General features: G+C 32.7%; 1 protein-coding gene across 4 annotated transcripts in view; it reads left to right on the top strand.

Annotated features, from left to right (window-relative positions):
* LOC148627616 (uncharacterized) overlaps positions 1-25,192 on the top strand; it is a 39,648-nt gene that overhangs the window by 504 nt on the left and 13,952 nt on the right. For 3 of the 4 annotated variants that reach the window (XM_088575946.1, XM_088575939.1, XM_088575925.1), the window contains exons 2-13: positions 1,136-1,284; positions 6,418-6,580; positions 9,512-9,600; positions 11,732-11,851; positions 12,081-12,187; positions 12,557-12,844; positions 13,111-13,312; positions 13,922-13,994; positions 14,322-14,390; positions 17,868-20,723; positions 21,608-24,056; positions 24,569-24,645. In XM_088575946.1, coding sequence (XP_088432072.1) covers positions 1,136-1,284; positions 6,418-6,580; positions 9,512-9,600; positions 11,732-11,851; positions 12,081-12,187; positions 12,557-12,844; positions 13,111-13,312; positions 13,922-13,994; positions 14,322-14,390; positions 17,868-20,723; positions 21,608-24,056; positions 24,569-24,645 — 6,642 coding nt within the window. The remainder of the gene's footprint in view (positions 1-1,135; positions 1,285-6,417; positions 6,581-9,511; positions 9,601-11,731; positions 11,852-12,080; positions 12,188-12,556; positions 12,845-13,110; positions 13,313-13,921; positions 13,995-14,321; positions 14,391-17,867; positions 20,724-21,607; positions 24,057-24,568; positions 24,646-25,192) is intronic. The other variant, XM_088575934.1, reaches the window with a different exon arrangement.

Genomic DNA, 25,192 nt, shown 5'->3' on the forward strand with positions numbered 1-25,192 from the left:
GGGGAATGTTGCTATTGTAAATTTGATTTGTTCAGTTGTTACATGTATACATTACTTGTATATCAAAACAAACATTCTTAGATAATGTGAGCTCATACTGCCCAAAAATGCTACCAACCTCTATTTTTGGACTCCATGGAAAACTGCAAAGTTGCAATAGGAGAGTTTGCCAATCCCATTAGTGCAATAGTGGTGACATACATGTATTCACTTAGGCCAAAAAAAAAATGTCTGTTTAGGGTTACATTCCTCCCAAAAATAGGGTAGGTCGGTCGGCATTTTCATTTTTTTTTTCATTTAATTTTTCTTGACTAAAGTTGAGCCTATATTTGTAAAATAGCATCCTGTTTAAGTCATGAAAATGTATGGTTTTAAGTAAAAAGTATAATTTTTCACATACACACCTATTAATAATATAGTACACTGTATTTATGCTTGTATTTACATGATATAGATAAGTCTCCTATTCAAACGCTATTGTGACCTGGTTTTTAATGTACTTTCGGTTTTACCGGAAATGATCCGTATTATACAAGGAATTGGCGGAAATTACCAATTTTGTCAATTTTGGAGAAACAATGTATTAGGGTCAGTCAGGAAACCCGAAACAGACATTTGTTTTTTGGCCTTTTTTACATATCATTAAGTGTCAAATAAGCAATGGACAATTTCATAATTAGAATCCCAATTTTCAAAATTTTATATATTTGTTATTTTATATCCAATTTTGGTTCTGTAAAATGTTTCATTTAGATAAAATAATTGGTATTTTGTATGTGAATTTATAACTCATTTACTTGAAAAAATAAATTTGTAATGATATTTTTATGTAGACCTCAATTTTCATATAAAATTACAATTGAAATTTTTTTGCACATACAGTCAAATTACTAGATATAATTCTATGGATAAAAATAATTTATTTGCAATTTTAGGAACCAAAAGAATTTTTCAATAATCTTAAAAAATGAAAAAGTTACAATGATTTAAAGTTGATGCCCCAGGCCACTCGATGGATTTTTTGCCAACCAAAACCAAAGCACTCTCCTATGTATGTATATTTACTTTTTTTGTCTTCTGAAAACATTGTTGTTGTTTTTTTTTTGGTGTTATTTATTGAATTTTCAACTTGTAGATCATTTTATGCCATTATATGAAGATTCAAAAGAACTTGTGCATAGTGTTCTGCCCATTATTTACAACAGTTTCAAGAATGGTAGTCTTAAGTCAAAATTTGAGTTCCAGAAGTGCTGTCTTGTGTTGAACAAGACATTGGAGAAAAGGGTAAGAGTATTAAAAGTAGCAGTTTTCAGCAATAGGAGAGTTTGCCAGTCTACTTGATGATGTCATATTCACTTATTTGCATGCATGAAATATGAGTTTGACTGACGAATACACAACAAAATGAAAAATAAAAATTTAGGAAATAATCATTACTTTCAAAACTTTATGACTTGTTATTGTATGCATATCATCTTTGCATGAGTTTTCAGTTGCCATGTGGAACTGTTCACGATTAAAAAAATTCATGTACAGTGTGTGCTGAATTACTTCTGCTAATTTGTATAATTTGCATACTTTCAAAAACACTGTAATGTGCAGAGTTCCTCTCTTTCCATACCAGAGAAAAACAGTTAAACAAGTAAAACACTTATTTTTATAGAGTATGTAAGTCTCGTTCTAGTTTCATTTTCTTTACCGGAATTTACAATGTAGAACGTATTGAAAACCGAAGACCAATCTGCATTTTATTGTTTACTTCCGGGTACTCGAAATGCTGTATGGCAATGCAAAAATCTTCTATTTTATATTTTTTCTTAATAACTTTATCATATAGAAATAGATATTAGTAATTTTTTATCGGTATTTTTTACACCAAAAGATGTTTTGCTCTCAATACTGAACTAAATGCTTTCTAAATGACAAGTCTCCATGCTTTTGAATGGTAGACTATGACCCATTCTCATGAAATCACGGGGTCACATGACCAGACTTACATACTCTATTGTCCCCAAGGGTTTTTACCTCAATTAACTTATTCCTTCTCTATTTATAAATTTGTGATCCTTAAAAATGCATGTCTTATTGCTCTGAACTTTCACCCTCTGTTCATCTGCAAACTTACTTGGATAATTTTGTCATAAAACTCATGTAGTCCTTCTGACTAGTGAATTTTTCTTTTTTCAATGAGGATCTAAAGGAGTAGGATTTATATGAGTATCTTATCTGTGTTTGTTATTAAGTCAAAGTTCATTTTAGCTCACCTGGCCATAGACCATGTTAGCTATTGCCATCACTTGGCGTCCTTTGTCGTTAACATTTTTTTCAAAACATCTTTGCTTCTGAAACTACTGAATAGATTTGCATAAAACTTATAATGATTGTTTCCTGGAGTATCCTGCACAAAATGACCAATAGGTTAAAAAAAAATGGCTGCCATTAATATAAAATAGAACATAGGGGGTCAGACAGCAGATTTTTGCTTATATCTCCAAAACCGTTAGGTTTAGCCAAATTAAAATTAGTTAAAGTATTCAGCATGATGAGATCTATCTGTGGCCAAATTTTGGTGAAAGTCTGTTGACCCATGTAAGAGTTACTGCCCTTTTTGAATGTTTTTTGCTGTTTTTGATTTTATTACTTTCCTTAAAAACTACTAAGGAGAATTCAATAAAAGTTAATATTTTTGTTTTTTAGGGTATCCTTAACAAAATGACCGTTTTGATTTTTGATGGGTTAAAAAACATGGCTGCCATTAATAAAAATAGAACATAGTGGTCAGACAGCAGATTTTTGCATATATCTCCAAAACCGTTAGGTTTAGCCAAATTCTGAAGTGGGTAAAATGTCTTAGTCTTGTATTTTTTGCCCAATACATTATAGGCTTCTACATGTATAGTATACCTTTAATTTTCATGATTTTTTAAAAAATAGACAGGGAGTTTCAATCTAACTTTTGACCAAGTTTTTCAATTAAGGAAATGTCAAAAATAATTTTTAGGTCCATTTCAGAAGAAAAAGGCATGAACTTTGGTACACCAGGACAGGTCATCCTAAAATAGACTTTTTCTACTTTCACTTTTATTTTGAGTTCATAAAATGGACCCCTTTCCTGAAGAATTATTTTTCATGCAAATGCTGTTTTTCCTCAAGAACAAGTTTTTTGCATCATAGCTTGATATGTACCCTATACTTTTGATGAAAAATGATAGTCATTTGCCAAGTAACAAAAACAGGAGAAGGCAAAAAGGAAGCACACTATATTTTTAGCCTCCATGTTTTGATGTACACCCGATCAGGAATATGTAGTACAAGACTGATACCTAAAGTATTCAGCATGATGAGATCTATCTGTGGTGAAAATCTGTTGACCCTTGTAAGAGTTATTGCCCTTTTCGGACATTTTTGGCTGTTTTTGATGTTATTACATTCAAAATTCTTCTCCACAAAAACTACTTTTGAGAATTCAATAAAAGTTGGTATTTTTGTTTTTTAGGGTATCCTTAACAAAATGACTGTTTTGATTTTTGATCGGTTAAAAAACATTGCCACCTTTACTAAAAATAGATTATAGGGGTTGTACAGTAGTTTTTTTTGCATATATCTCCATAACCTTTAGGTTTGGCCAGTATCTTTCAATTGCTGAAATATCCTTACTATAAGGCCTACAAAAGTCTTTGGGGATCGAAGTTGTCAGACAACTCCATGTAAGAGTTATTGCCCTTTAGAGGTGAAAAATGACTTTTTTTTACAGTTTTTAGCCTATATCTTGAAAACTATGATAGATAGAATGAAACTTTCAATTGCCGAAATGATTCTTATTATAAGGCCTACAAAAGTCTCCAGGGACCAAAGTTGTCAGACGACTCCATATTAGAGTTATTATCCTTGAAAGGCAAAAAAAAAATGTTTTTTGCAGTTTTCAGTCAGTGTATTGAAAACTATAATGGATAGATTGAAACTTTCAATTGATGAAATAGTCCTCATGAAAATCCTACAAAAGTCTTCCTTGAGTCAAAATTGTCAGACAACTTTTTGTTAGAGTTATGGCCCTTGAAAGGCAAAAAATTTAACCAGGTGAGCGATTCAGGCTCCTGGGAGCCTTTTGTTTAATTTTCATGAAGTTTTTTTTCCCAACGCAGTCCGTATAGTTTCGCTTTTTACCCTTTGACCTTAAAGATGCTCTTTCGTGGAAAAGCAACTCACCTGATTGTCATTCTGTTTCCCAATTGGCCAAATACTGATAACCTAAATAAGAACTATCAATAATTGAAATTGTGTAACATGTATTATTTCCTGAATGAAAAGTAAAAAATTGTAACTAAAAAGAACACAATTATACTGCGTCACCTATCTTTTTTTTTTAAAGATAGTACTTGTTTTTATTGAAGTTACCTAATTTTATTTATATTAATTATATTTAGAAATTCAGAAAATTCAGAAAAATTCTTTATTTATTTTGAATGAATTGAAGGACAAATTATTATAGATATCTGATATTGACTAGACATGCATTTTGTATGTATTTCTTGAAGCATATTGACGGCAATTTCATTGCAATTTTAATTGAATTGATGTCGAGTTCATAATGCTTAAATGTAACATGAAACATGTCTTATACAGTTTTGTCCATTTAAAGCCTCAGTGACTAAAAATTTTTGAATATCGAAACTTCTAGAGGGTGATAGAATTCAAGTGTCAGCACTGCTCACTCGACAGTATTTGACACACATTTGTTGGAGGTCTGTGTGGTGTAAATTAAAAAAAAAATTCATATGGTCCTATATTCATCAACCTATACCAAAAAAATGGAAAAAGCCTTATAAGCAACTAACCTTAAACAGAAAAAAAATGTGATAAGCTAAATTATGAAATAATACAATAATTGTTGTTAGGTGATTGAAATCCAATACAACCAACATATATCTAATTTATTTTGGTACTGTAAAATGTTTCATTAAAAGAATTCATATTTTGCCTGTTAAATTATGATTCTTTTCTTTTTTTGAAAAAATAAATGTGTTTATATTTGAATGTAAACCTCTATTTTTATAACATTCTCATTCAAATTTTATTATAGCCTAATTACTGAACATTTATCACAACATTCAATGGTTAAAAAGCGTTTAATTGCAGTTTTGGGAACGAAAAACAAGTTATCAATAAGATATCTCAAATCTGAAAAAAGTATGGTAATCTACAGAACATATGCAACAAAATTACAAAACAATTTGGGCAATTTCAGAGCTCATTTTGAGCACACTGATTGTTTAAATATGATGCAATAACGAACTCCAGAACCGGAAGTCGTAGAGACATGAAACTACCTCCATACATCTTAAGATTACTTGACCTTGAAAAAACTAACAAGGTCAAGGTCATTGATGAAGGTCCCATGTTCACCAAATATGGTCATGATATCCTGAAAAATGAGTTCAGGGGACCATGTTGAAAAAAAAAATGCCAATAAAAGGGAGATAACTTCTGCAATGGATAATGGAATTCTTCACAGGTTCATCTTGTAAAAGTCCTTAATGAGCTCTATCGATGGTCCAAATTTGGTAATGATATCTTGAAAGATGAATAGGGGAGACCATGTCAAAGAAAATTTTGCAAATGATGAAAGAATAAAAAAAAATATTAGAAAAACAATAAGGTACATGTACTGAACTCTTCTTTTCAAGCAAGACTTGAATCTTAAGGGACTATATAGTGGTCATGCACAGATCATCAGGAACATGAAGTTATTGGTCCTTTGGGGAGATTCCATTTTACCATCAATTTTGAGACCTCTTGATCGATCTGTTTATTTTTTAAAATATGAAGATTTTGTCTCAATCCTTTTTTTCGAAATAATTTTTTCTCTTGTCTGTCTTTTTATCTTTTTGTTGACAATTTGTTTCTACAATGTTTTTTTAACCATACCATTTGACGATTCTATTGGTTGTTCATCAGACGTGGGTGGACACATGGCTTTATTGATGATGATGTTATACATTTACCTAAGATATAATAATATCCAAACAAGGTAATGGAGGTGTTCTGGCAATACAGTATTGAAGGGTTAACCTAATCAAACTCCCAAACAACGATCATCGGTAGGTGTTGATACAATGATCATCGATTCAGAAGTTTTTATTGATTCCTGCCACTACTCTGTTGTTCATATCAGTTATTTTTCTTGACATTCAGGCTCCCCATTCTTTTAGTTTGCATTCCTTTGATGGAAGGGAGACAACTTTTGTTATACCTAGGTTACTGGATTTCCTTTTCTTTCCAAATTATAAATACATTTGATCTGATAAAATTTTGTATGAGCCGTTCTTCACAAGTAAGGTTTGCTTAAATGAATAACAAAGTAATGATTATTGAAGTATATATATTAAACATAATTTTATACATTTGAAAATATTTCAGTTTGAAGAGCGTAGAAGAGAATTTCATACAACTGGAATAAATGACTTAGAAGAGATATACACATTCCTATTAGTTCAAGATATGAAAGAGATGGAGAAATTATGTATTGATGGTATAAAAAATGGAAACTCTGATAGCAGTATCCTTGGCAATGCATCAATGGGTGGGTATGAAGTATCAATGAGAAAAACTTATGTCTAAATTTAAATAGTTTTTTTGACATACATATTATGTTACACCACTATCGTTCCATCCAGCCAACAACTTGTAATGAACTCTCAACACATTTTAGGAATCAGTATCAAAAAAAGTTGGCAGAGAGAAGCTCCTTTTTTGCATTCCATTCTTTTTCAACTTTTTTTTGCACTTAAAACATTGAGGAAGGTTACATCATGTTCTATAGCAATAGCATGCCTGTTTATTCAATCTTGTTAAACCTTGTGTCATGTGTATGCATACCATCTGGGGCTGATGGTCGCTACATTTGTTGACTTTAATAAGGTTCATTGTATCTACATGTACCTATTGACATTTGGAATCCATTTGAGCAATCTTAAAGAAGACATGACACAAGAATTTCATTTTTTAAACGTTTATATTTATGAAAACTATAGTATGTTCAAAGTGTAACAAACATTTTCTCATCAGGTTAGTGCTAAAAAAAGTTAGAGTGATTTATTTGTGTTATCACGATGACCTAATTAATATGCATAAATGAAAACCGGAAGTAACACCCACTTTCCATATATGGAAGTGCTAAATCATTGGTTCTCAATCTCCATTTGAGTGCTTTGAAAATGTATACACATGCCCGAAAAAATTTATAAATCTTCAAAAATAGCTTGTATATATATAATGCAGAGTGGTCCAATGACCTGTGTATGAGTCCGATAATCGTGTTTAGAAAGTAAGAATATTAATGTTTGTCTCATTTTCTGTCAGCTTTTCATTTTCGTTAGGCATACATCCCTGCATGGCAAAAACACAATTACTTTGCACACTACTTTTAGGACTTGAACAGGAGGGTGCAAATAAAATAGTGACACTGTGTATCATTCTTTCTTTGCCGCTGGGTGATATCAATTAGCAAGCCCGGTTGACTTAATTATGGCCAAGAGAGAGCGTGGGTAGCTTCTTTTATCTTTACATGTTTTGGCACCTCATGATACTGGTGTCGACGCAGGTACACGTATGACTTCGATAGTTTAAGCATAATTGCATTTCTTGAATTATTTTACAAATTTTGAAATAAAACAATTTACATGGAGAATTTGACACAATAAACAATTTATAATAGGTGTTCCCAGATGAGTTAAAGGGTACATTTCCGGTACAAACAAAATTTTTTTTATAGGTCAGTTAAAATATTTAATTTTAGCAAAAAAGATTTAGAACACGAGGAAGCTTCAGCACGAAACTTTTATGGGTTCTCAAATAAAATTATCAAAAACCAATAAAAAATAAACATGTTCGTATTATCCTATAGCTGTATTTGCGTGGTACTGGTACACTTGTCATGCAGAGCTCTGCTTGTCATGAGTAACGTTCTGTCAAATGGGGTGAAGTCAATATTTTCATTGAAGATCAAGAATGAAACAGTTTAAATCTTAGAATGTGAATTTAATTTACTTTATGAAAAAAGTTCGATCAAACATGACAGAACGTAATGAAATATTTCTATGTAATCTTGGAAAGAAGTGGTGTCGTCTCTCTGTGGAATCTAGTCTTCACACATTTAATAATTATTTATTTCTGCATTGTTTATCATTTTCTTCTCAAAATTGTTTAAATTGATACAACTATAAGTATGTATTCGCTGGCAAACCAAAACTTATAATATTTTCAATATTTTCACTCTCAGTTGTAGAAATCATGTTAAAAGTGCAGAAGCCCCACACATTTCAGCCACTCGATCTGTGAATTGAGAACCAATGACGTAGCACGGTCACGTGGCCACATGGCTAATTAAAATTTGTATGGCTCGGGTCATTGTCAGTTTTGTATCAATTTATTTTCAATTAAATGACGTAAGTGACTATGTCATTGGAAGTTTTATGATATATATTAGGTGTAATAAATCAAATAAACCAACAATTGAAAAAATTATTTTTTGTGTCATGTTTCCTTTAAGGTGTTTACTATATAGAAAGAGAATGTTTATATTCCTGGTAGTGTTTTAGATAATGAATACTTTTAATTTATTGGGAAAAGACATCAACAAGAGTAACCTAAATAATTCAGACCCTCTCATTAGCAAAATCTCTTTTACTCGGGATGGCCTGAATAGATCTTATGAATATTCCTCGGTAGTTATGCTCTGAGATTACCAATCTGACTGTTTTTTATAGTTCAGACACTAAGTGTGCAGCAAACATATCCAGTCTTATTAGAGGTGTATTGTAATACACTTAATTTTGACTCTGAACACTTCATTTAGTTGGATATTGTTAAATTAAAAAAAAAAAAATTCCAGGTTGGATATTGTTCAATCTTTAAACAAAATTCTAAGTTGCAGTTCAGATTAATTTAGATTTTAGTGCTAGCTACTTTTATCCTGTTTATATGACCACTAAGAATTGCTGTTTTATAATGATATCTTGCTGTTGTCATTTTTGTCATAAATCTTTATGAAATCATACCACAAGGTGTCAGACTATAAATGAAAGTTAAGATTGATTTGGGGGATGTGACTTGAACCATTTAGAAATTAGAGGCCAAAATGGGTCCATAAACAGGCGTGTTATATTGATCCTTATGTCCAGACAATAACTTGAATATAAGTAAATAGATCTCATTTACACAACACACCACCATAGGAAGGCTGGAATGGATTTTTGAGGTTGTGTCTAAGAAATTGGGGGCCAAAAGGGACCAAAAAGTAGCACTATCATTATAACTGGACAATTACATTATTTTAATTAAGTGGATCTCTTTATGATTTGTACCACAAAGCTGTATACACCCGAAGGAAGGCTGGGATTATTCTTGAATCATTTATGAATTGAATTTCTTAAATAAATTTTTGAGACTTACAAAAGATAGCAATATTTATCTATACTTGATTGTTAGTACATTATAATTTTGACTTTTTCAGGTGTTCACCTCAGTAAATATGCTGATCTTGTTCAGCCTTATTGTAACAGTCCTTACAGTGGCTTCCTTATGATATTCAAAGTTATGATGGTAAGTACACAATTTTATGAACGTATGTTTGTAATCCTGTTATCAAATTATTTTTAGCGGTCAAAAGAAATTAAGAAAATACAGTCGAACTTCACTCGCTGGAACTCGGATGGCTTGAACACCCAGGATTTCTTGAACACAATTCAAAGTACCAAAATTTTCTCCTATATATTCAGTATAAATAACCATGGATTTCTCGAACACTCTAACGGACTAGTCCGTCCGTTCGGTAGTAAATCTTAGAGAATGACCATCACTAACTCAAATTCGTCAGCCATTTTGTCAGTGTCTTTTTAGTTAATTACAGGTAATACTTAAGTCATCACTAATTAGGTAGTTTTGATCTTAACATAGTACTGATTAAAGTTCGAGAATGTTCCGAAGTCAGTATGATGAAAGCATGAAAGAAAATCAGATAAAAACAAATTATTGACCAAGTAACTCGAACTCTGAACATTTTTAAAGCAAACACAGCATTTTTAATGTCCACAAATCAACATCATCTTCCAAAAGTGAATGGAAAGGATCCACGAACTAACACAACTTTGTAAGAAGTAAGCAATTTCTAACGATAAAGTAGAATCCGGGCCAGCAACGAAAAAATCCGGAAATATTCAAACTTCAATTTCTCGAACTCCTGATAACGCAAACACATTTCAATGGTCCCTTGGAGTTTGAGCAACTGAGGTTTGACTGTATATTTACAGGACAGTTGGACTTGAAAACATTTTGTATTTACAGGACTGAATAGAATTTTACAGGACCAAATCAAAACATGAAAAAAACTCTAACATAATATAGGGCTCAAAACAAGAAAGTATTTAAATGGTATTGTTAAATTATTCTCTGGAATACAAGAAGATCATTTATCTACAGTGAGTTCATCCATAGCCCCATCAGCATATTTTAGCATAAATGCCAGTTTTACATTTTTAGATTTATGTACGACACACTTCTTGACCAGTGGTACATTGAGTGTCTACCGAAAGACCGGAAGTGATTCTGAATGAAAAGATAAAAACATCCACCAATCAGCACTCATTTCATGCATGGTCAATTTTAATTCTAAAAATAGTAGAATACATCAACTCCAACAACAAAAAAGTTCACAATATGCACATAGCTTATTTTAATTCTCGGGTAAGGACAAAAATTTCACCAGACTGTCGGACCTACAAAACTTCCAGATATGTTGGACCGCAATATTTTTACCAGTTACTGTCCATCAGATTAAGATTTGTCAATATTGAGGTCCTAAGTGTATGCAAAGTTAACCAATGCAGAAAAGAACGAAATTTGAATATAAACTGTGGTTTTTAAATTCTTGCATACATGTATTACTGATTTTGATAAGTTCACAGCTTTTAACTCCCTTTTAATTGCTAGAATTAAGTATGGAAATTGATTATTTTATAGATGTATATTAAGAAAGATAGTTGTTTTCAGAAGGGAGATAACTTAACTTAAATATTATCTGGTCTGAGATGAGTAGGATATGTAATTTTTATGTGATTGCTTACAAGGTTTTTTTTGTTTTATTTTGCATTTTTTTTTTGCCAAGAAAAGGGTCATTCAGTGCAATTTTTACTCAAACCTTGCTTACAGTCTGTAATTTAGATATTTATGGAAATTATCTTTTTTACATTCCTATTAGCTACTAGAAATGATAAATTAATGTACCAATATTAACACATTGTAGCTACGTTTGCATTATAGTATAATTGCCATAAATGTTAAGTAATGATTTTTATATTTTATGTGTAGCTACTATTGGTATAAAGAATACCTTCATCCTTGGTCAAAATATTTTGTTTATGTCTTCCTTAATTGTTGGACATATGTATTAAATTTAGAAGTAAAGATGTCCCTTTTATTAATAAATGAAAATCTTAAATCACTTTTGAGGTAGCCATCTATGTTTTTATTGTATTCCCTGATTTATGTGAATCTATTGAAGACGGACTATTGCTTCTATGTAGCATTGAAGTATTTAAGTTTATATGTGAAAACCATATATGAATACTGTAAAATTGTTCTGTTTTCTCCCTTGAAAAAAACACAAAAATACCATTCACTCAGTTTAAATGACTCAAATGATTCCTTTATGAGAGCATTTATTTACTGTTTATAGGGCAGAATCAAGCATGTAAATTTATCAGAACAAAGTCATGTTTTGAATCCATCACCTGAGTATGATTGTTATATGGCAGATGAGACAGGGAACCAAAAGTCTTTCTTTGACCCCACACAGGTATGGTAAGACTTGGATAAAGTTAGTTTGGTTTGTTTTTTTTTGGTTTTTTTTTTTTTTTTTTTTACCTTTTTGTATTCTTCTCATCTTCTGTGAATAAATACATATATTAATGTTATTTTCATAAGTTACATGTACTGTGGTTTCTTGTTTTCTTTCTCCCCAATTTTCAGTCTTTTATCTTGTCTTTAAGTAAATATTTGATACAAATCTTTTTCATATTTGCCAGCTTTATTTGTATGACTACAGTGGAAATACTCTCAGAGAATATCCTAGACAGGTGCTTCCTTATGCTGTGATGGAGTTTTATTACAAACCTAACACAGTGCCATCAAGGTATCATAGACAGTTTTCCTTTGTTTTTTGTTGTGTTTTGTTTTGTTTTGTTTTTTTTTTTAAGTTTTAGTAATCATTAAGAATTTGCTTTTAAATGGTAGAGGTAATTGTATCTAGTTGTTGTTCAATTTCCAACTTCCTGTGTGACAAATTTGATCATATCTTACAGGAAATAATTGTTCACATAAAAGTCATGTGAATAATTGTTCACAAAAAATAACATGAAATGGATATGATTTTCACATGAACATCACTTAACATAAACTTCATGTGACATCAACACAAATTCTATATGCACAGTATACATGAAAATCATGTGAAGTTATGTGATAATTATATGAATTGATTTTTAATATTATCTATTTCTAGCCTAACAAATATAGACATATCTTGCACTCCTGTAACTACAACTTTAATTAGCAAGACATCCATTTTAAGATCTCCTGTGGACCAAATATGCTCAAAGATATCTACACCTGTAATTAATTCAGCCTCCTGTACATCTATTGGTACCAAGTCGCCAAGTACATCAGAGCAGTCTCAAGGAAGTAATGAACAGGAATTTATTGTTTGGAATGGGCCTCTTACCATCAAAGGCTTGTATGCCTGCTATGTTGACATGATATCTTCCATGTCTTCATTTAGACCAGGAAGGCTGTAAGTATGAAGTTGTCAGTATTAACTGGAGATTACAGATGAAATAACCACATTCTTTTGTAAGTTTGGTGATTTTAGCCAAACAAATTCTCTTTGTTATCCTAAGTTTGAGCTGCCTTTATTTTCATGTGAATGCTTAGATAGGAATGAAACCTTTCACAGTTGTTCAGTGCAATGTTGATATTTACTCCAATTAACTTAAGCAAAGAAATGGTTTTACAACAGCAAGAAGAGAACCTAACCTTTCAATACTTTACTTTTTTCAGTGGTAAAGATATCAACATTACTCACAAATTAGATGCTAATAGAGTTAAACAGAAGTATTTGAAGAGTATGGGAAGGTTAAGGAAGGATCAGGAGGACTTATGGGGACATTATTATGTCAGTGTCTGTGAACTAAAACCTAGTAAACCTGATGGAAACAGCCATTTTGTCAAAATGATGAATTATCTCGGTAGACATGATTGTGTAAGTAATTTAACAAATCTATTTTTAAAGAGCTATTGCCTTCACTTTGTATCTGTCGTTGTTAACAATTTTTCAGAACTCTTCTCCTTCGAAACTAAATGAAAAATTTGAACCAAACTTGGTGTGAATGTTTATTAAGGTGTTTTGTATAGAACTGATTTGGGTTTTTTTTATCCCTTGAGAAACATGGTCTCTGTTACTAAAATAGACATAGGGGTCAGACACAATATTTTTCCATAAATCTCCAAAACTGTCAGGTTAAGCAAAATTCTGACAAAATGGTAAAGGTGGTCAGAATTATGAGATCTATCTGAGGTAAAAATTTTCAAATTTTTCAGCACAGGTACTTGATAATGAAATTCCCCTAGTTAATATCTTTGGGCCCACTGATTGCCATGATTTGATATTTGCTTTGTAGCTCGTCTTTATATGAGTCCTGAAATAGAAAGTGCCAAAATAAAATAAAAAATGGCTTCATCATCAGAGTTGAAAAAAAGCCCAAGGCATCATTTATAGGTATTCCATACTTCAAGGTCTTGTATACCTAGCACAAAACATTTGCAAACTTCATAGTATGACATGTTACTGTTTTTTTTATGTATTATATAGGTAGCAGTACAGAAGCTTGAGAAAGATGTTACACTGTTGTTACTTACTCAAGGGAACTTGTCATATCAACTGGGTATGTTCTGTTTTAGAATTGAAATTCACTTCTATTTTTGGTATGTATACATTACTAAATTGAAGGTTGGGAATTTTAAAGGAAAATTGTAAAATAATCATACAACTACCTTACCATTAACAATTGGGCATATTAGGTCACCAAATATTTCCAGTAAAAAATCATTAATTGACAGTGAATTTTCTTTTAATAGTACATCAGTCCTGACAAAGAGTCTATTTGTTGGAAAAAATAAAGCAATTTTCACTAGAAAGTTAGGACTTACGTAGGTATAGGAAATTTATATTATGTGTTTATAAAGATGTAGTGTATTTGTATGTCATTCAGGTCTAACAACACCAAATCAGCACCCAGTGGTGATGTACTGCCTTTTCTTATCCAAGTTTTCCAGAAAAAGTATGTGTTGCTGAAATTCTTTTTGTTATATACAAGTTAAGACTTACAACCATGTTTTTAAGCAATATTTTTTACACCATACCAGAAAACGATATCATGATTACATGTTAGAGCCACGTAAATTTCCTAAACTGATTTTGGGATTTTGATGAAATTATATCTTTTCCAACTTTGGCGGCGAGACATATTGTTTTTGGCTTGTCTGTCTGTCCTTGTGTCTGTCACAAACTTTGCCAGCACTTCTCTCAAACTACTGAACCGAATTTTATGAAACATGGTAAGTAGCAAGAACATCATATGTAGTGTATACTTCAAAAAATTTTGATCCCCTAATTTTGTAGAAGTTATGCCCCTTTGATGCCCCTATGCCAAAAATCCTCATGAATTACCTTGTCAGCGCAACTTTACTGAAACTATTGAACCAAAAATGCACAGAACAGTTTTGGGGATGGTGGGGGAGACTTGTGTTTTTGCAGACAAAAACAAACTTTAACTTTATAGGAATGTTGGGTATCATATGTAGATGTGCATGATGTCTATGGATTCCTAAGGGAAATAATCCGAATTAAAGGCTTTGCATATTAGAACATTGTAACGGCAACTTCTCAACAGCCCAAGTGATTTTGGTAAATTTTATAGTAAGGTTGGGTATCATATGTAGAAGTGTATGAAGGGATATAAATACTGTGGGGGACTTCAAAGGTAGTTAATCCAAATTAATGATTGATTGATTGTTGGGGTTTAACGCCTGAGCAGCAATATCTCAGCTATATTCAGGCAAGAAATTAAAGGTGTTGTATATGTTTTAACCTTGTAAGTGCAACTGCTAAACAGCTCAAGGGATTTTTATGAAATTTTAAAGGAAGGTTATCCTTCACATGTAGATTTGGATGTTGGAGTATTATTACTTTTGGAGTACTTTAAAGAGAAATAATCCAAATTAAGGGTTTTGATGCTAAAACCTTGTTAATGCAACTCCTCCTAAATTGCTCAAGAGATTTTGATGAAAGTTTTAGGAAGGTTGTGTATCATATGAAGATGTGCATGAAGGAATATAAATACTGTCAGCAGACTCCAAAAAGTAATAATCAAAATCAAGGGTTTTTCATGTTAAAACTTTTCGAAGTCCAACTCCTTCACTCAAGAGATTTTAGCTCACTTGGTCAGACAGTAGTTTTTCACATATATCTCCAATTCCGTTAGGTTTAGCTAAATTTTGACAGGGTAAAAGTGTTCAGCATGATGAGGTCTATCTCTGGTCAAATTTTGCTTTTAATCTGTTAAGCCATGATGGAGTTATTGCCCCTTTTCAACGTTTTTGCTATTTTTAATGTTATTTTTTTCAAAAATCTTCTCCTCTGGCACTACTTGACCAATTGAAACCAAACTTGTTATGAATGTACCTTGGGGTAGCCTGCATAGAACTGATGTGGGGATTTTTGATTCGTCGAAAAAAACATGGCCGCCATTACTTAAGATAGAACATAGGGGTCAGACAGCAGATTTTTGCATATATATCTCTAAGACCATTAGGTTTAGCTAAATTTTGACAGGGTAAAAGTGTTCAGCATGATGAGATCTATCTTTGGATAAATTTTGGTTTTAATCCGTTAAGCCATGTTGGAGTTACTGCCCTTTTTCAAAGATTTTTGATATTTTTAATGTTATTTCTTTCAAAATCTTCTCTTCTGACACTACTTGACCAATTGAAACCAATCTTGAAATGAATATTCCTTTTGGTATTTTACATAGAATTGATGTGGAGATTTTTGATTCGTCTAAAAACATGTCAAAAAACATGGTCGCTGTTACTAAAAATAGAACATAGGGGTCAGACAGCAGATTTTTGCATATATCTCGAAAACCATTAGGCTTAGCTAAATTTTGACACAAGTTAAAGTGTTTAGTATGATGAGATCTATTTCTTGTCATATTTTGGTTTTTATCTGTTAAGCCATGTTGGAGTTATTGCCCTTTTTAAATGGTTTCTGATATTTTTAATGTTATTTCTTATAAAAAATCTTCTCCTCTGATACTACTGAACGAATTGAAACCAAACTTGGTACGAATGTTCCTTGGGGTATCCTGCATAGAACTGATGTGGGGATTTTTGATCCATCAAAAACATGGCCACCATTACTAAAAATAGAACATAGGGGTCAGACAGTAGTTTTTCGCATATATCGTTCAATAGCTGAAATGATCCTTATTATTAGGACTACAAAAGTCTTCAGGAATAAAAGTTGTCAGATTACTCCTTGTAAGAGTTATTGTCCTTGAATAACAGTTTTCAGTCAGTATCTTGAAAACTATGATAGATTAAAAGAAACTTTTAATTGTTGAAATGATCCTTATGATAAGCCCTACCAAAGACTTCTTGAGTCAAAATTGTTGGACAACTTCTTGTTGAATTTATTGCCTTTGAAAGGCAAAAGTCAACCAGGTGGGCAATTCAGGCTCCTGGGAGGGCCTCTTGTTTTATGAAATTTGGGTGACAGACACCCAATAATAATCAGTCTGTCCATTTGTCCATAACAAATCATGTCTGGGCCGTTACTTTGTTGTCTTTTGATTTATGGCATGAATGTAGATCAGCTCAAGATTTTGTGCTGCATACTTAGGTTGATTATCTTTGACCTAAGGTTGAATTAATGATTTTGTACTATAGAGTCCTGACCAGGCTGTAACTTTGCTGTTTTTTTTTTGGTAAGGCATTTGATATTTGGCATGAGGGTAAATCAGCTCAAGACAGTGTGTTGCATTAATGTGTTTGATGAACTTTGACCTTGACTTGACATCAAGGTCAATTAAATGAATTTTGCATACACATTTGTGTCATGGCTGGAACCTTTTTGTCTTTTGGTGTATGGGTTTGATATTGGGCTTGAGGGTAGATCAGCTCAAGACCATGTGTTGCATACCATGTTGGTCACCTTTGATCTTGAATTTCAACCTTAAGGTCAAAATAAATTATTTTTGCATAATTGTTACAAAAACTGAATAAGTTAAAATTGAATATTCACCATTACTGAACAACATCAGATTCTGTGTTCAAGATGAGGATGTTTCCAGTTGAGCGATTCTGGCTCTGTAGACCATCAACTAATAATGCTATGTTTTCAAACAGGAGAACTTAAGTTGAGCAAATCTATTAATAATATACTAATTCATCAGACTACTTTGAAAGTACTATTGTTCGTTGGGTACCAATTTTCATGGTTTTGGTGGGTATGCCAAACCAAGAAGTTTGGTACCAACAAAAAGGATATTCCCATGAATGTGCATACTGAAAACCTTGAAACCATGAATTAAAGAATCCACAAACTTGTGTTTCTTCCCCTATCAACAAAAATTGGTATCTACGAATAAAAGTACTTTCGCAGTATATGCTTACAGTACATTATGGATTTTCAATTATTTGAAGTTTTATCTGTTTACATACTCATCATTTCATTACTAGTCAACATTTATTTGTAGGATTTGAAAGTGGAGAGGAGCATCAAATCATACAGCAAATAAAAACTGAAGATCCTATTGTGATGCCAAATGAGATGGGTGATAATGGACAGCTTAGACTTGCAGGAAATGTATGGACTTACCCATCTTGTAAGGGAGATGTTGTAACAGCAGGGTCATTCAATAATACAATATCACATGCTTCAACAACAGTTAAGAGTCAGAGCTTAAGTGCCTTGTCAGGACTAGCAGCATCAAATTCGTATGAAGTTGGCAACAAGATTTCAAAAGATCAAACAGAAGCTGTCAATGCTGACAGTAGTGTAAAATCATATGAAGAAAAAACAATCATACATGAGAGCTCTCAAGATAAACACATGGCATCACCTCTTTTTGAAACTGCAAGAAAAGCAGATGATAACACTAGCAGATCTCCAAGACTAGATATTATAGCTCCTGAGGTCCCACCAGATATTCTTTCATTGCCACCGGATACTCCATACCAACAAACAGTCCACAGTGTTTATCAACAAGCTGAGAACAACACAGCCTCATCACCTTGTACAATAGGACAGAGCAACTCTCCATTGAAATTCAGAACATTTCCTCACCCACAAACTGAATTAAATGTTAGTGAAGTCTGTCTATCAACAGTTCATAACACATCTTTACATGATTCTTCTATATGCAGAACAGTTATATTATCAACATCTGACCAAACTCTGACCAATGATGATATCATTCCATTGACAATGGGACATATAAATTCTCCAACTGATAGCAAAGTAGCAGTGACAGCTCATCTCTCAAATGACAATTCACCATCTGAAGAAATGGTCACTCCAAGTGATTTGAGCGTATCTTCTTTTAAACAAACCAATTCTAAACTGCAGTGTGAGGCTCAACTGGAATCACCACAAAACTATAATTCCTTTAAATCATCAGTCCTTACTGCTAAAAAATTACAAACAGACAAAAGTATAGTCACAAGTTCAGTGCATGAAACATACAGGACTACTTACGACTATTATGTGAAAGTTGAGATTACCAATAATGACAAGTCCCCAGTAAAGGTTCTCAGTGGGTGTGGTACCCCCATCAATTTGTTGTCTCCTGCAACCCCTGGGACACCTGTAATGGAAGAGGAAGGCTTGATACATTATTACCCTTCTACTGACAACTTAGCAGTGAACAGCGTTAACTCAAATAGAAAGTCAGTAAGCCCTGGAAAGAGATTTTTAGGTCATGTTAGTAGGGACTCCAATAACAACACAGGAAGTATCTATTGTTCAGAAAGCTTGTCTGGATATTCAGCTTCATCCAGAGATGTACATAATGGGGCAAGTACTGAATCTGAGTCTGATGTGACAGTTAATGGTACTGAATTAAAGAACCTGCAGTCATTTGTAGAGTCTGTACCTCAACATCAGCCACAAATATCTTTGATAAATCCTGAAACAAGACCAAAGACTTTGATGAAACCTCCACTAATTCAAGATGGGCATTTATCCAAATCTAGTGGATTTGAATGTCTGGACAGACCAATGCCAAGTGACTCCCCACTAGAGCAGAATATTGTCCCATCAGATCAAGGTTCTCAAACACAGATAGAGTCATCAGAAATTCTTGAAACACCAAAAGTTGGAAATTCACCAAATAAACTGTTAAGTGGTAAAAGCTGTCCATTAGATCTCAGCAAAAAATTGTCCTTGCAGGATGGAAAATCAAGTGGCTTTGAAGAAATGACTGATCCTTGTACTCCTGTCTACACAGTTGGTCCAAGTAATTCTCCATTGAAATTTGAAACGTATGTGTCAGCTACCCAGCCTGAAACATTCTTTTGTCCAAGGGAACCTCTTCACTCAACAAAGTCAAAATCTCCAAGAATTGAATCTTCATTTACCTCTTCAACAACACCTGTACAATGTTTTTCCAATTTGTCACTTTCATCTACAATTGGAAGAACACCTGAGTCTATAACCCTGACAACTTTTACAACACAGACAACTCCACCTTGCACTAGACCAAAATCATCAAGGAATTGCAGTTGCCATAAAACACCTATAAAGACAAGTCCACTTTCACCTGGAAAATCATCACCTATGCCAATAAATCCTCAGAGTTTTAATTCGGTATATCAGTATGCATTTCAGTCATCGTTGTCTCAGCCAAATGTTCCTGTTCAGTATTTTACTCCTGGTTATGCCACTCAACTGCAAGTGTCACCCCATCATCAAGATCTGTACTATCCTAGAATGTCAACTCCTTTAGCCTATGAGCAATATTCTGAACATTGGTCAAATTTCAGGCCAAGTGGTCCTGTTGTAGGCTATTCTCCTGTCAAAAGGCCTTTGCTAGGAAGTGTTCCATATGCTGATTCTTTAGACAGGTCCCTATTATCTGGTTTGCCAGTTCAAGGATGTAACTACAGGCAAATCAGACCAGATCCTCCAGTAATTTCTGCCTGTAGTTCAGGAATTACACAGGCTTCAGTTGACCATGGTGTTATGGTCTCTAGTGTAGACACAACAATGTCAGATTCTGCTCAACAGACAGGAAAGAACTATGATGAAATTAAGAAAAATAATTTTGTCAGAGCATTTACTTGCCATGAAAAGTTAACTGCTGATAAATTAACTAGATCTTCAACAATAGAAGCTTGTTCACCAGTAAAGAGTGGAATTTGTAACCCATTAGTTCCTTACAATGATGATGATAGTTATGAGGACGAAAAGCCTGTTGTATACACAGATGTTGCTGAAGTTGCAGTTGGTCCAGAGGGAATTAATTATGTTAATGAAGATGGAACTTACAAATCAGTCAGGGCCACTGCTGAGAAACAGAATGTGCTACAAATAGAGAATCAATCACATAAAGGTTTCTATATTTACAATTTGTGTCAAAATATTATTTTCCTTTCTTATTGCAGAAAATTATAAAGTACATAGATAGAATGTAAGGTGAAAAGTTTTCAAAGTTTTAAAAACTCCAACTAAAGAATGCTTTACTTTCTATTGGTACAGTAATTTCAAAGAATCTGCTAAATAATTATCTTAAATCTAACTCCTTTTGTACTTAAACCATGAAATATATCACACTTCAATCAAATACTGTAAACATATTTATTTTTGTGGTTGCTATTTTCATGGATTCTGTACAGTGAACATACTTGTGGGTATTACCGTCCGTCTGTCCGTCCCCATTTTCTGCGCTTTTTTTGTTACACTTTACCAAAGTTTGTTTTTGGTAAGTGGCCTTATTATGAAGAGTTACAGATTAAGTTCAACTTTGGTTAAGTTTTTTTTTTTTACGGAAGTTATGGCCCTTGGACTTAGAAAATTTCAGTGAATTTAAAGTTTTCCGCACTTTTTTTTGTAATGCTTTCACCAATTGATTTTCAATTTTGTATGTAGTCTTACAGTGAGAAGTTACAGATTACGTTCGACTTTGGTTCGGGTTGATTGATTTTTATGGAAGTTATGGCCCTTGGATTTAGAAAATATCAGTGAATTTAAAGTTTTCCTCACTTTTTTTTTTCGCAGGGGACATTGGAATACTATTCTTTTATCACAGTTTAAAAATTATAAGTGATATATAGTATTAAAAGTCAATTTCACTGGTATTTTTTTCGCACCTTTAAGTCCAAAGCAAAAATGGCAAAAATTAGTACACTGCGAAAATTAATATGTTTACAGTATTCTTTCTTCACAACGTGTACTTATTATAATGAATTATCAACTGGTCTCTTTTTATTTTGTCAGATCACGTAGAAAAAAAATGCAATACAAGGAAATCTGTAATGACCTCAGTTGGAAGTTCAACTGTTCCATCCAAAATCCAATTGGCAGTTTCACAAATTAATTATTGCTCTGCAGGATTAAATCCTTCAGTGACACTGCAAAAGTTCTCAAACTTAGAGGAATTTGAAATGGGTTTCATGCCAGCTCCACCTAAATCTAGTATGTTACAGGTGGAGAAGGTCAGGGATGGCTTTCTTGTTCAAGAAAAGTCCCATGATGTGATTATGAAAAGTCCTGATGGAAAACTTCCAATTCAGTCTGTATCGAAAATATCAAAAAATGATTTTTCCGAAGAACTTAATGTGAAACCAGAGCCAATTGATCGGACCATAGATAATATAATTAACTTTTTGGACTTTGAATCAAAAAGTAATGGAAAGATAAAAAATAAAAAAGAGGCACCAGATGCTTGTAAGAAAGCAGAAATGAATGCTGTGGATCCTTCACAAATGAAGGGTGGTAGATGGCGGTATAAAACCTGCCAGAATCAAGCTAAGCAGACACCAACTATAGAGTGTCAGGAATCAAAAGATAATGAATCGGTTGGAATGACAAAAAAACACAAGCTAAAGAAAGGAAACAAACAGTCTCGTATTGAAAATTCATTTGAACAATTACCAAACAAAAAAATCAAATTAGAAAATGGTGAAGACACTTCACAAAATTTGATGAATGTGGAAGTTGTTTCTGTCTCAGACAGCTCTGATATTGAGTTCGTTGGATTAGAACCTCCCATGGTAGATTTAACAAAGAGTCCCACCGTAAGCATGACAGAATCTCCCTCCCCTATACGTATAGTTAAAACAGTTACTGGCTATAAAGTGGAGAAGTCCTGTAGAATGAAATTACCACTACACATGGAACATGTATTTCCAATAGATGATCAAAAAGTCTCAGAAGAGAAATGGAAAAGTAAGTCTCCAAAAATGCTGTCATTAGAAAGCCAATTTAGTGATCAGCTACTTACTGGGGAGGAAAACTCATCTGATGTTGCAATTCTCAAGCCTGACATGTCTTCAAAGGTGAAGGATAAAGTATCAGCTATATTAGGAGAAAAAACTGAATCAGAATCAGACGACCAGATGAGAAGTCCTGCATCAAAGAGACTGAAATTTGACGTTGAACAAGCAGCTAAAATGAAAATTACATCAGATAAAAATAACAAAACTAAGGAGAAAAGTATAGAGAAAACGAATAAATCTAAAATACCAGTTTTGAAAAGTAAAAACTCTTTAGAGAAGAAATCCAATAGTGTTGAAAAGGAGGTGGAGGTTAAAAAACCAGTACAATCTGAAAAAGATGAAAATGATGACAGCAAGGGCACAGAAAAAACTAAGGGAAAGGGTTCTAAAAAAGCACAGAGATTGTCTGCTATCTTTGAAGAGAAATTTTCTCCAGTTAAATTCACTACCAAGAAGAAAATTGACATTAAACTTAAATTTAAGAATAAGTCAAAAGAATCCAGTAAAACATCAAAAGACAAAGAAGACCAATCAGATTCAACGACATTTGTCACTAATAAGAATACTGAAAGTGACTCAAAATTGGATTGTAACAAGGAAAATAAAGAAACTGGAAAAATTACAACGAAGTCAGAAATCTCTATTAGTAGTAATGATAGTGTTACGGAGATAAAATCTGGAGAAAAGAAAACTGAAGCTAAAGAGAAATACAAAGATAGCAATGCAAAATCATGTAAGGAAAGCAAAGAGGACAAGACTAACTCCAAAGAGAAGATTGACGAAAAGACATTTAGTGCAAAAGACAAGGTCTCAAAAAGTTCTAGTAAAGAAATATCAAAGAATCAAGAAAATAAGAGTAGAACAGATTCTGGGTTTTGTTTCAGCTCTGACCATAAAAAATCTGGTTTATCTGACAAAATGAATGACAAGAGGCCTGATTACAAGGAAAAAGTTACAGAGAATAAACTTGAATCCAAAGAAAGTTCAAAACAGGACAATAAATCTAATGAGCGACGATCAGGTTCAAAAGAAAAGTCAAACGGAGGTAGCTATAAAGCAATTGAAAGGTCTGATGAGAAAAGATCAGATTCAAAAGAAAAGTCCAATCAATCAAAATTGTCAACATTGGAGAATAAAACAAATTCAGACAAGGGAAATGCTAAACATGAAAAGAAAAAGAAAAGGCCAGAAAATAATTCCCGATTACTGGTTACTGCATGGGATGCAGTTATGAAGTCTTATGATAAAAAATCACTAAAGAAAGTACCAAAACAAAGAAATGAATGTGAGTCATATAAAACAGATAGAAGATGGGATGATAAGAAAGTCAGCAGGGATAGAAGAAAGAGGAGTGAATCTGAATCAAGTAGGTCATACAGAAAGAGAATGAATTCAGAATCAGATTCTGATGCTAGATCAAGGACAGGATCTCCTAATAAACGTAATATGTAAGTATGGTAACACTTTTTTTAGTTAAAGTCTGGTTAAAGATATAAAAAGAGGTCTCTACTAGAATTGGTGCTTTTGAAAGTTAACTTTAATTTCTAGCTGATTATAGAAGTTGAGAGAACTATGTAGTAGTTAAGTGCTTTTTTATATATTTTCTCCCCCCAGTGTCTGTTTACATGTTATATATATCAGTAATCTTACAGCTGCCTGTGTTCTGTGCATTATTCTGAAATAGCACCATACTGTTCCATAAGTTTTAAGTTGTCAGCTTTAAATTTCGTGGTTAAAATCATAATCATTGTGAGATCTAACAATACTAAAAACAATATATTGTCGCCTGTGGTTGCAAGTGCTCTACTCTTATTTTTATGTTTGCTAGTCTGCCTTTTCTTTGGTTTTCTTTTTCACCCTCAGTGTATCATATTTTATATTTTTTATGTCATTGGCCTTACTTTTTTAATTTTTTTTTTGTAATGTATATCACCTTCTCTATTTATCTTTACTAACTTAGCAGCAAGTCATCATATAAACAGCGGTCCACTCCTCTGAAATCTAAGGATGGGCTTAGTCCACGAAAACAAATACAAGGTGACTGCATGTCACAGTTCTAATTTCTTATTCCTTGTAATGTTTATTTACTAACACAGCATTTTACATTTGTACTAATTTCATTTAGGTTGTTCCTAGTCAGGGGTATATAGTGATCTTCATGTTTGTCCATCTGTGCATCAGACTTGGTTACAATGAAAAAAATGCTCCATTTTATTATTTCTAACTCTTTACCATCAAGTAAAGATCAAGTATCATTGTGTAAAGGATACTTACTGTTTCAAAGTTATATGGGATATTTGTGAGATGAATTTTTTTAACAAGTTTTTTAATATGTGGGGTTATGGAATTCTATCTGGTTATTTAGTGTTTGGTGGTTTGAAATGACTTTTTTTTTAGTTTTCTGAAAAACACTAAAAATTGTGCAGTGGCTATGATGTTGGAATATCCTTATGATATAAAATGTTTTGAGCAAAGTAAAGATTTGTTCAGAATGAGAGCTGCTAAAAAATATAAAGAAATGCAAAAGTACAAATTTTAATTGTTCAGTTAACTCTATATATGAATTATTTATGGTAGATCAGAC

This window comes from Perna viridis, chromosome 1, assembly GCF_037379345.1.
Source record: "Perna viridis isolate PV_CMFRI_1.1 ecotype Kerala chromosome 1, ASM3737934v1, whole genome shotgun sequence".
In the NCBI taxonomy this organism is placed as follows: Eukaryota; Metazoa; Mollusca; class Bivalvia; order Mytilida; family Mytilidae; genus Perna; species Perna viridis.